This window comes from Maylandia zebra, linkage group LG17 (assembly GCF_041146795.1).
Source record: "Maylandia zebra isolate NMK-2024a linkage group LG17, Mzebra_GT3a, whole genome shotgun sequence".
Taxonomy (NCBI): domain Eukaryota; kingdom Metazoa; phylum Chordata; class Actinopteri; order Cichliformes; family Cichlidae; genus Maylandia; species Maylandia zebra.
This window is the reverse complement of record NC_135183.1, coordinates 9721154-9733484: the sequence shown is the minus strand read 5'-3', so window position 1 is coordinate 9733484 and position 12331 is coordinate 9721154. Positions and strand designations below refer to the sequence as shown.

The window sequence follows — 12331 nt, the reverse complement described above, 5'->3', positions numbered from 1 at the left end:
GTTTTTTTAAAAAAAATAATGTGTCATAAATGTGTCTCAGCTATGATCCTGTGCGAGTTTTCTTTCTTTCCTTCCACCTGTGACTGTGCATATGTGACTCCAGCTCTGTGTGTGTCGAATGCCATGATGTTCCAGCATGAATGGGATTTTGTTCGGTTTAATGTCTCCGTGCGGCTCATTAGACAGATAGCAGGACTATCGGGGAAATACAGGCCCTCTCTCCCCTCTTTCCGTTTTTCTTTCTTCTCCTTTTCCTCGTTGGGTTGCGATTCCACCAGTTGACCAGCAGATGGCGGCCTTCCCTCACCAAACCACAGCTCTGCTCGCTCCGGACTGTGCCTGAACACCAAACTAAGAAAGAGGAGGAGGAGCTCCGGTGTCTTTGCAATTAAGACTGCCTTAAAACTTCACCTTGTTTTCCTGTGGATGGATTTTTCTCACAAGCATAAAACGATGCGTCTGCTTTTCCGCCTGACTACATCTCCCATCGGCCAACTGGGCTGACCTGACCTCTATCGGGCGACTGAAGAGGTTTCCCATTTAATAGGTTGTACATGTGAATGTGATGACAAGCACGCATGCATCAGCGACATGTACTCGTGTACGGAAGGCCAAACATTTACACATACCAATGAGTTTTTTGTCCCCTCCCTGCCCCCCGGCTTGATAGGCTTTCCATACATGTGAACATGTTAATTTGTGCACATGTGCGTTTTTGTTAGTTTTTAACCATTGAATGATTTGTACATATTAACATCTGTCATGTTGAATGTGTTTCCGTGGTGATTGTTTTTAGGTTTATCGGCCATTTTTATGAGAGACATGTTTTGAATTGAACCGATGCACTTTGTCCGAAAGTACTACAGCATTTAAATCTGACAAACAGTGACTAGATGAATGAATGAATGAAGGTGAGAGACACGTGAACTATCTGAATGACCCCTGTGCAGACGTGAGAAACCAAACAAATAAGCGTGAGTAATTTCTCTTGACTGTTTTATACTCTTTTTGTATCTCATTTTGAGCAAAGAGGCTTTTTTTTTTTGTGCATGATTTTGTAGTCTTTGAATTCATTCACCAGTTAGTTTTTTTTTTTTAATGGCCCACTTGATCTTCTGTTAGACTAACAAAATTATACACCTACTACTTAACGTAAAAAGCCGCCAACGATTCATCTCACGTGACGTAAGTGTAAACAGCAGGTGGCCATGCTTTCGTTGTAATCTATGTTTCTTTGATGAAGCTGTGAACCGTGCAGAACAATGCTGTAGATGTTGTTACTTGAACTTTTCGCCCCGCCCTCTTCATCTAGGACTACAACTGATACTTCCAGGACTTGTTCAGTGTACATTTGATTTGATTTGCAAAGACGTCACCAAGCTTCATCAGTGATTTTTCTTATGTGTACATATGACTTTTTGTTCCAGTGTTAATGCAGTCATATCAGGTCATCCAGTTTCTGCTTTAAAGCAGTGAAGACCACAGCTAATAGTTTTTAATCGCCGGACAGTCAAGTGTAACAATTATGAACGAGTTGCAACAAACTGCAAGATATGACTTCCAGTTAGCTTCACATATGAGAAGCTTGAATGTTCCACTGATTGTTTCAGCATTCAAACTTACCCCACCATAACCTTCAGGCCATTATTGTCAGACAGCGAAATCATGTTGTGAGTGTGATAAACTTCCAACAGGAATACGATTAAAATTTTGCTGACATTTATGTTGCAGAGCATTTAGAATGGTAAGCATTTCATGCAAACCCTTAACTAGATGTGATGCTTTATATGTGACTGCTACACTTTGGTTTGGCTCAAGGCCCGTTTGGAGCGTGCCGTCCCTATAGAGCTGCTGAGTGATGCAGCAGTTTGCAAGTGAGAAAACACACCAGACTCCAAATATATGCATAAAACTGTGTATTCTAATGGACACTGTGCTGTAACTCTGAATATAATGCAAAAGTACTAAATAACAATTGAGCTTTGACGCTATACTAAATCTGCAGTAAGTTTTATGTACAAACGGTTTGTTTTTTAATAACACTGTGAGCGTGGTGCTGTTCACTACCCAGCAAAAACCACATGTTCTCCACATTCCTGTTTTTGTCCTGTGGAAACTTTGTATCCAGCAACCATGTAAAGATACTTTCCAGCTGTTTAAACTTTTTATTTAAAATCAGAAAGAAATACAAGAACAGCAGGTACAAGGTGCTTTAGCAGGATGTTAACATGTAAATCTGTGTTTCTACCATGTTGTAACCAATTGCAGTACTTCTCTTTTCGTATTGTTGTGCACATCTTTTTACTTTGAATGTCTTTGGACACTTTGTGAACAAAATGCTTTTTTTCTTCTCTCAGAATATTGTTCTAATAAAATAAGCAGCATTGAAAAGAAGTGGAGTTGTTTCAGTGGAAGTTTGTGGAAGATTTTAGAACAATGACAGTGCACACATTCAATGGTAACACGCTCAACTTCTCCAGATCGTGCTTATGGCATTTAATCTTACCACAGTAGTTCATAATAATATAAACATTAAAATTTATCAGCACGTTTTTTTTTCTTAAACAGTCATCTACAGAAAGTATTTACAGTCTATTATTAACATGCTTTAAATATGTACAGCTTTAATGTCTTGCTTATTAACATATTTCCATTATTTCTGCGTGTGTGTCTGTACAAACACATTACTCAGGCACACAGATCATGACTTTCTGCTCGCAAAAAATGATTACCTGCTGATTCCTTCTGTCGCCTGCTGAGTGGAAGAATTCATCATCTCAGATATTTACCTCTTTTATTGCTGGGTGAGCGGTGTTTGTAGCAAATGGCCACATAGATTTAAAGTGCCCTGATTATTATATATATTTGTTATGTAACATACCAGCATAATAGTGCAAAGCTAATGAGGCTAACAGAAAACAGAACAAAAATACAATTCTGACACTGTTGGAAATCGTCCGTCCTTTTTCTCTATCACTTGTTCAGGTGCCGCAGGTGTGACATTTTTCAACCTGCTAATGTACACTGACGACATCGAGCAACATCATCTGACAGAAATGACCACACACACACACGTTAGTCATCTTAAAGAGAGCACTGCAGACAAAGGCTAAAAACAGCTGCTGGAGCAATGTACAGTATGAGAACGACAATGTGGCGTTATTTATTTTTTTACCAGGCCATTTAAACCCTGAACACAGAGAGACAACCACACCTACAGTCAGTGTAGAAAGACCATTTCACCTGAAGTGCATGTCTTGGGACTGTGCAAGGAAACCCATGCAAGCACAGGGAGATCATGCAAACTCCACACGCAAAGGCCCACCTGCTGTGAGATGACACCCGCACCACCGTGCTGCTGCTCATCAGTCATTCTAATTAGACGCACAAGTGATTTGTGTACAGACAGTACACAGACCCTTTTCTTGTTACCCCCTCTACACCCTGATTTTCAAAACAGTGATATAGACCGACTAAAACAGCTGGAAACGATGGACAGCTGTTCCACTGAAAATGAATGAACATGAATGAGTATGAATCAGTTTACCTAAGTTAGTCTCAAATCCACTGTTGCAAAGTTAAACACAACCATGTGATATTAACTTATCAATTTAAAAGTGGATCAGTGTTCACATCACTTCCTGAAATAGCTTCCACTGCATCAGTCTGATTAAAAAAGTTAAAAGCGAGATGTGTCTGAGGGGTTTGGGTGCAGACATCACTTTTCAGTCTAGTGTGTCATGACAGCGGTAATATTTTTTGAGCTTTCCAGTGTTTTATTTGACTGAAACTACTTAGCTGTAAAGGTTTTTTTCTGGTGATTGTCCGTACTGTAAATTCATTCTTTCTCCTTCCTAAAATTTGTATTTATTCCCCTTAATCCTTTTCTCAGACAAAGGGAATCAGAAGCTGTTTCACTCTAAAAAGCCATCAGGCAAACCTGGGATGTGTAATATTGGGCTACATAATTAAAGCTGACCTGACGGGACAGTGAACATCTGGACTGAAAAAAAGGAGTTCAGTTTTCACAGATGTTCTGAAGCTTTTCATGAATGAAATGAGCCCGGCTTTGGTTCACATTCCATCAGAGCACATTGACCTGAAGGTGAACGTTCCCGCCTGCTGTGCTGCTGAGCGCCTTCAGAGAACAGTGATCCTCCTGATGATCCTGATTGGCTCACTAATCACTTCCTGTCTTTTCTGTTCTGCTGTGTTCGCGTAGAAGAAGTCAGATTATGGTTGGTGTTGTAGATGGAGGCTCCAGTTTCCGTGACAACGCAGTGAGGATGAGGTTGAATTTGTTGTAGCGATCTGATTGGTTGACCGTAGCTCCGCGACTTCCCCAGAGCAGTCGCAGCTGAAAGTCTGTCTTAAAAACTTCGAGCAGATCGTCGTCACACTGAAACCCTAAAGAACAAACACACAGGTGGATTTTATTTATTCATTTGTTTTTAAAGGAACACGTAACGCCCGTTTTTGGTAGAATTTGGTGGACTCTTCTGGTGTTTACCTTGTAAGATCTTCTGTGCATTGGCAGTGTAGCCGTGCGCATTGCGTGCAACGTTGCGTGCAGCCTCCAGGTGGCGCAGCATGATGTCACAGCCCTGGTCGCTGGTCTCCCAGAGCTCCACCCCGTCAGGTGCAATTGAAGGACGCTCCATCAGCGTGAGGAATGGCAGGAGGAGGGGCACACAGACCACCGGAGGAGAGGAGGCTGCAGCAGAGTGAGGTTAGTAGAGTTTATGAGCGCCATAAAAAACATAAACACTGACTTTTGCTTTTTTTAAACTGTAAATATAGAAAAAAAAATAATGCAATGTTCATCCTTACTGGCTGAATTTGAACAAAAGGGTTTTTTATAGCAACAGTAACCCTTTTATAAGACAATGCTTAGGATCTACTTACCCCATGTATTTTATTAAAAAGACGAAACAAAATATACTCAATTTATTTGATGATGTTTCATTTATGAACAATAGGATATATATATTTTAAATTACAGTAATGCTATCATCCAAATTCTCACATTCACCAGCAACTGTATCAGGCACACCTGTTCAACTGCTCCTTTACACAAATGTCTAATCAGCCAATCACATGGCAGCAACTTGATGCATTTAGTCATGTAGACGTGGTCAAGGCGACCTGCTGAAGTTTAATTTGAACTTTAAAATGGGGAAGCGAGGTTATTTAAGTGACTTCGAACACGACATGTTTGTTGTTATAATATATACATTTTGTTCTTTTCGATATAGTCATACAGGCTACGATCAACTTGGCAACCGGCCCTTCCCCTACCTTCCCTGTGTGTTCATGCAGATTAAAGTTAAGTGTGGAAGAATTGGTTGCTGGCCAAAGAAAAGTGAAAAGATTTAGGGGCAAAACTAAGAGAGAAAAATAAAAATAAAGCAAAAACATATGCACCAAAATGTGTCAAATTAGCTGACACCTTAGTTATCGGGCTGCTGCTGCTGTACCGTTAACAGTAGCATCAACAACAACCCTCACAGTCACAGGAGGCTGCTGTTGCTAGCGGAGAGTGAGGTGGGCTGCCTGGAGCAAAAATGCCGTGGCAATCTTTTGTCCCAGTCCAGACCTGCTCATCATCTTACTTTCACCAGGAAAAACAAAGGTTGTTGATGAAAACTATGAAGTCAGTCGTGTGGTGTCTGGATTCTAAGTGACATGCACATCCTCGATACCCTTAATACAGCCCTGACTAACACAGAGATGGAGACCATGTAACCTGGATGCTACATTTTCAGAGAGTCCCAAAAACACAGCCTCACACTTCCTGTAAGTCTAAATGATGATTTGATGTAATTTCTTTTCTTTTTTTGGGAAATAATACATATTATATATTTAAGCTGTTATCAGTGGCTATAGGCTGTGTTTGTCCTCTTACCGGTGCCTTCGTACAGATTCTTGTAGAAAGGCTTGAGTGTTTTCTCGTAGCTGATAGCGGTCTGTGTGAAATTCCTTCGTAGAGTCGTCCATGTTTCCTCCAAACGACTGATCTACATCAACAACAAACATCAACTTTAAGAGTTTCAAACTACAATTAAATCTCTCCTTTTTGTTTTTTTACATGATAGAGAGATTCTAGTTGTCATATTCATGTGTGTGTCTATTCATATCATTGTGGGGACCATAAATTGGAAGTTTACTAAATTTATGGGGACCAAAATCCAGTTCCCACAAGTTTGAAGGCATTTTTGAGACTCAAAATGTGGCTTTAGTGTCATTGTTACGATTGGGTTATGCTTAGGGTTTAGGGCTAGGCATTCATTACCTGAGGCAGGTCCAGAGCTTTCATCAGGGCTGTGAAAGCAAACAGGTCCCCAACCGTGTCCTTCAGCTCTATAGCAACCAGAATGAGGCGATTTAAAGTGGAAGCCCGCTCCTCCACGCTACCCGTACATCCCAGAATATCCACAGCAACAGCTATTGCCATGGTGTGGTGCCTAGGAGACAGATGGAGGAGATGGGTGGATTACAAACAGCCCCCAACAGCAATGTCTTTTGTTCCTTATCTGATCGTCCAGCGGTGCAGTAGTCTAACTACAGACCTCACTGCCTGGAGGGGCGAGTTCCACGATGGGTTCCCCTGTACGATATACTGATATACCACCATGTTTAATGGTGGTATATCAGCTTCAGTTCAAACTTCTAACAACTAGTCCCTTAGTCATGCTGCGGGCTTCTCATGATGCACTGAGCTTTGTTCATCACTCTCCATGTCTTTATACACCTCTCTGCAATTAATCATTAGTTGTTATTAATCTCTGGCTCTCGCCCACATCTCGTCTTTGTCCTGTCTTCCTCCCCTCACCCAGAACTGGTCATGGCTGTCCTCCTTGAGTCTGCTGGAGGTTTCTTCCTGTTAAAAGGGACTTTTTGCTTGCCAGTGTCGCCAAGTGTTTGCTCGTACTGGGTCATTTGACTGTTTTATTGTAGGATCTTTATCTTAAAGTATAGAGCCCCTTGAGGCGGCTGCTGTTGTGATTTGGTTCTATACAATCAAAACAGAAGAGAATTGAATTGTGTCTGCTACTACCCCAAAAGAGCTAACCAATACAGTGTATTTACCTTTCCATCAGGTCCAGCCTCAGCTGACGACCGTGCGGCAATGTCACCAGCTCCAGACCGGAGGACACGCCCATTTGACCTTTAAGCTCTGGAGTCACTCCCAGTATCCTGGCAACCTGGTGGGAAGAAAAGAAATTTTACAAGTAGCTGTTAGAACAGTTTTCTGTTATAGTTTGTCACCCTGCTTCATTGGATGTGCCTAGCGCATGTGTTTGGATGAGGCAAAACATTTTATTTGGTTGTGTCTCTGCATCATGAAGATCATTTTTGTTCTGCAGCAGCATCATCAGGTGCAGGGTGGAAATCTAATTCTCTATAGTGCACAAACACACACACACATACACACAGAGAGGATCTGTGTGTCACAGCAGCAGTAAACATGTTTACCTGCAGATTAAATGCACGCGTCAGTGTCAGTTTTCATTTTCCCAGCACGGTGATGCTGTTTGCAGCACTTTCTGATATGTTATTATTAACAATGAATCATACCGGGTCTTTGCAGCACTAGTACATTTACTAAATTCTAAAACCATCAGTTACTGCCAGAGGTGGGAAGTAATGAAGTACAAATACTTAGTTTCTGTACTTCAGTAGAATTTTCAGGTATCTTGACTATTTATCTTTCTGACAACTTTTTATTTTTACTCTCTTAAATAAAAATCTGTACTTTCTTCTCCTTACATTTTCAAAACAGGCTCGTTACTATTGGTTTGATGCATTTTGAGGTGTGAGGCAAACCTTTTTTTTACGTCACTCCATCAAACCAATTTGAGCCTAAACAGTAACACGTGAAAGACAATTCTGTTTGTGTATTAATCACGAGGTTGTATAAAAAGACGAAAGAGGTAAAATCATGTACCATAGTCGGGAATTAAAGTGGGCTGGTGTTTTGGGGTGAGTTTTTTTGTTTTGTGCTTTTTGGGCACGACACCCGAACGACTGCAGGTGTGCACAAGTGCTACAAAGGAGGAACGAAGAGTGAGAGGAGCAAAACGAGTATCTTTTTTAAATAATTCTATCAGCTTAACAAACATCAGCAAGCACACAAACTGCTTGTGTGCAGTTTGTTGCACAGTGTGTTGCTAGCTAAAGGTCCAGCTGCTGTATTTCACAAGGAGAGAAAAGAAAGAGCTCACCCAGAGATGGAGAAAGATAAGACAGGACAGGAGAGGAAGAACAGGTTAGATGTACAGGTAAGCATGCTCAGTGGGATTTGATATACTGGAAAAGCTTTAATATAAATCCTCATGTTTTAACCCAAATATTATGTGTGCACATGTCACATTACGCTTTATCATAATGCGAAACTACTGCTAATCAAACTGAGGCAGACTGTTTTTTAAGAATTGGATGAAGATCCTCTGCAGTTAGTGAAGATAAAAACAGGTTAGTTTGCTGTACTGTGATGGATTAAAAGTAAAGAACAGTGTGTGACTGGTGCACAGTGGCTGTGTTTCATGGTCAGAGTTAGATTATATCAGGTACAGCACAGATGAATTTGAAGTTAAGCTAATGATGCTGAGATTCATTCATCAAATTCCACCTTCACCAATTTTATACTGTCTAATATAAAGACAGTACAAACAGTGTAGAGGATGGAACAGGACAACTCATAAAACATCTGCTTACATCTTAAATTGAGGTGTGTAAATCCACAAAGGGCAGTAAACCTCAGAGCAGTAGCCCAGATCAGCTGATCACAGCCTGTACACAAAGAAACTCACTGCAGCCCTCAATAGAAATTGTGATTCTTTTCTCCACGCTGAGCGACGACAGCTGATGTTAGAGTTTCACCACACGCTCAATCCCACTTTAACCTCTTCCCTACTCACAGTCAACAACGCAGGCAACAGAAAATAGAAATATTCTTTTATTTTCCTTCTTTTTCACTGCTCACTTTCTACTTAAGTAGTTGTTTCATAACAAGCTTCCTTTGTTTTTGTTTATATATATATATATATATATATATATATATATATATATATATATATATATATATATATATATATATATATATATATATATAGTAGTCACGACCAACTAACTAATTAAAAAAAGAAAAGCTCTAAAGCATCCAGAAAATCAGTCTATAAAAAGAAAAAAATCAGGAAGACGAAAGATAATGACTTTGCGGAGGAGGATATAACCATGTGAAAAATAAATTACGGTTGTTATATTTAGGTTTAGAGAGAGTGTATGTATACCTGGCAGTCAGCCATCAGCAGGTGTCTGGCTAGGCTGTGGTGATTGTGGCTGAGCACCAGCTCCTTTGCTCTCTTCAGAACCGCCATCTCCAGTGGTTTGTTTTCTAGAGGCAGAAGTCGCGAGTCGAACTCTGCTGGCCTGAACATGGACTCCGTCTCTATGACAGGCCGCTGAAAACTACTCCTCTCTTTTTTCCTCCTCTTATCCTTCTCCTCGTCTTTCCCTGCATCTTCATCCTCTTCTTCACTGGTGTTTTCCAAGGCTGCGATAGCATGATGGTAGGAGCTTCTGTCTCCTGACACCTCCTCCTCCTCTTTCCCCATCTCCCCTTCTCTCTTCAGTCTCTCCACATAGCTGCAGAGTGTTAGCTGAGCTTCACGGCTGTGCTCTGTGATGGGGTTAGCAGAGTTTGACGATTCCCACTCCAGAGGGCTGCAGGACCTCAGGTCTGCAGGGCTGGGCTGCAGTCTTTCACCCTGTCCTGTTATTGTCTCTGAATCGGGACACTTAGCAGCATCAGCAGGTGAAACTAGAGACCCAGAGGAGCAGCAGGAGTCTGCAGGCAGCCGTAGATGTTGCAATTTCAGGGGCTTCACTGGAGGAACAGGAGGGCCTGCAGTGGCTGTGGAATAACAAACACATCCATCTATAATGTTGCATTTGAAAATAAAAGTCAATATTGATGTAAACAGATGTTTACCATCCAATAATAATCAAATAACTTTGCATAAATATATTTAAAAAAGATATATAAAATAAAAGGATACCTCCACCCGCCCAGGAAGAATCAGGGGTTTCTACACGTCTGGGCTCCTGTGGAGGTGCAGCCAGTCTGGGAGAGACACAGGAGGTGTCTGTGAGGTTTGAGGAGCTGGAGGAGGGAACTCTAGCCTGAGGACAAGAGGAGTGAGCCAGCCTAGCCAGAGGAACCTTGCTGGGTTTGGGAGGCGGTTTAGGACACAGCTGGCTGTCAGAGCCCCGGATCGCTTGGCCTGGAGGAACACGAGTGCCGTAAAAGTTACACAAAAGCTGTTTTGGCTTTTATACATATAAAGACTTGGAACGTTTTTAAGTATCTAATATTACAACCCCTCTGACTTTTTAACATGTTTAAGATATTATTATTTAAATTCAAATACAATGAAAAGCATGCATCACACTCAGATTTCAGCTATATTATCAGATTGTGAATTAGAGCACAGAGCCCCAGCAGAACAGGAGGAAAATTCATTGTCTAACATTCAAGCAATGGCAGGAGCAGCCCGGGAGAGTGTATTATATTACACCCACATACTTAGGAAGGCACAACGGCTGATTAATTTTAAAAACCCCACGTGGGCTTTTATTGGCTCCTAGCAAGCACCACACAGTTATTTTTAGCCTGATAATCAGTCCAAACTGCCACTTTGTTTAGCTTCATTATTTCTATACCGTTCAGATGCCTGGACCAAGGCTACTTTATTTCATCCTCGATTGCTATTCTTGTCATTTTTTCCTCCATCAAAGTGATAAAGTGGTTTTGTTTGCAGGATTAAAAATAAAGAAAGAGGTGAAAAGTACCAACATTTAGAAGTCAGTACATTTTGGATTTGTCCATAAACCGTCATTATGACGCAGGGCAAACTTGTCATCTTGCATCTAATCTTTATAAATTCATACCAAAACAAAAATTGGAGACATCATCATGATGTTCTCAACAAAATATCAAACTCAATCCCTGGATCAGGCCATCCTTGTCCTTTGGGACTTGATTTATACAACCTGTATAGGGAACTTTTAGTCTTGGCAGAGCTGTGGGCGCTCAGGCTGCTTTTGTTAATTGCAGTTTTTTTCTCAATTGTTCTGTTTGTAGCTCTGTGTCTAGCATGAGTGCTGCTCTATACTGTACATTTTATGCACTATGACCAAGCAAATCTATTTTAATCTATTTTACAGTTAACATTAAAAGTTAATACTGATAAAGAGGACAGTAATACTACAAATAAAGCCAAACACCTATTTGTATCACATGTCTTGCAATTGTTAGGCTTAATAGACTCTATTAGGGGCGATCGTGGCTCAAGAATTGTCAGTTCGTCTTGTAATCGGAAGGTTGCTGGTTCGAGCCCCGGCTTCGACAGTCTCGGTCGTTGTGTCCTTGGGCAAGACACTTAACCCGTTGCTTACTGGTGGTGGTCAGAGGGCCCGGTGGCGCCAGTGTCCGGCAGCCTCGCCTCTGTCAGTGCGCCCCAGGGTGGCTGTGGCTACAATGTAGCTTGCCATCACCAGTGTGTGAATGTGTGTGAATGGGCGAATGACTGAATGTGTAAAGCGCTTTGGGGTCCTTAGGGACTAGTAAAGCACTGTACAAATACAGGCCATTTACCATTTTCTATTATATGAACCACTATACGTAAAAGTCTTCAGGGATTCGTCTGTATAAACGCAATTATCGCTGAAGAAACTCATCTGTATACTGCTGGTTCTTCTCCACCAAAATATTTGTATACCTGCTAGAGGCTCTGCTGATTTCCGTGGGAAAGAGGGGCTCAGCAGTGGCTCGCTGCCTGTCCGAAACACCGGCGACTTGGAGTTTGGGCTGGGAAGGAGCGAGTCAGGTGTCTGCAGGGGCTGCGGTTTGGATCCTGAAGACGGAACAAAATTACAGAAGATGGAGTTAAAGAGATGAAAGAGAAGATAATGAGACAGTGGGTAAATAGAAATAAATTAAAAAAAAGGTTACAAAAAAAAAGGAAAAGATGAGGTGGAGGTGGGGAGGAAAGGAAATAATTTTTAAAAAAAGGCACTGAGTTGATTAGAATTCCCACTTTTGTTTTTGAGGTCTCATATACATTAGATCAGTTTGTAAAAATTAGATACAACAGATACAGAGAAAAATAAAGGATTCAAAATACTTCAAGCCACTAAGATCTATTAATCTCATTTTCTTCCACTTAACCGATTCATGGAGGCAGCAGCCTAAGCAGAGAAACCCAGACCGCTCTCTCCCCAGACCCCCTCTAGCTTATCATCTCTGCAGCATGTCTGGACGTCCTGC

At 41.3% G+C, this 12331-nt stretch overlaps 1 protein-coding gene across 4 annotated transcripts in view; it reads right to left on the bottom strand.

Moving 5' to 3' along the window:
- Nucleotides 1-2151: 2151 nt before the first annotated feature.
- The window catches only part of bcar3 (BCAR3 adaptor protein, NSP family member), a 79784-nt gene continuing 69604 nt past the window's right edge, over nt 2152-12331 (bottom strand). For all 4 annotated transcript variants that reach the window (XM_076875674.1, XM_076875676.1, XM_004562057.5 and 1 more), the window contains 8 exons: nt 11784-11918; nt 10062-10286; nt 9294-9916; nt 7090-7205; nt 6293-6464; nt 5906-6017; nt 4511-4714; nt 2152-4407 (listed from right to left, as the gene is read on the bottom strand). In XM_076875674.1, coding sequence (XP_076731789.1) covers nt 4229-4407; nt 4511-4714; nt 5906-6017; nt 6293-6464; nt 7090-7205; nt 9294-9916; nt 10062-10286; nt 11784-11918 — 1766 coding nt within the window. In that variant the 3' untranslated portion in view covers nt 2152-4228. The remainder of the gene's footprint in view (nt 4408-4510; nt 4715-5905; nt 6018-6292; nt 6465-7089; nt 7206-9293; nt 9917-10061; nt 10287-11783; nt 11919-12331) is intronic.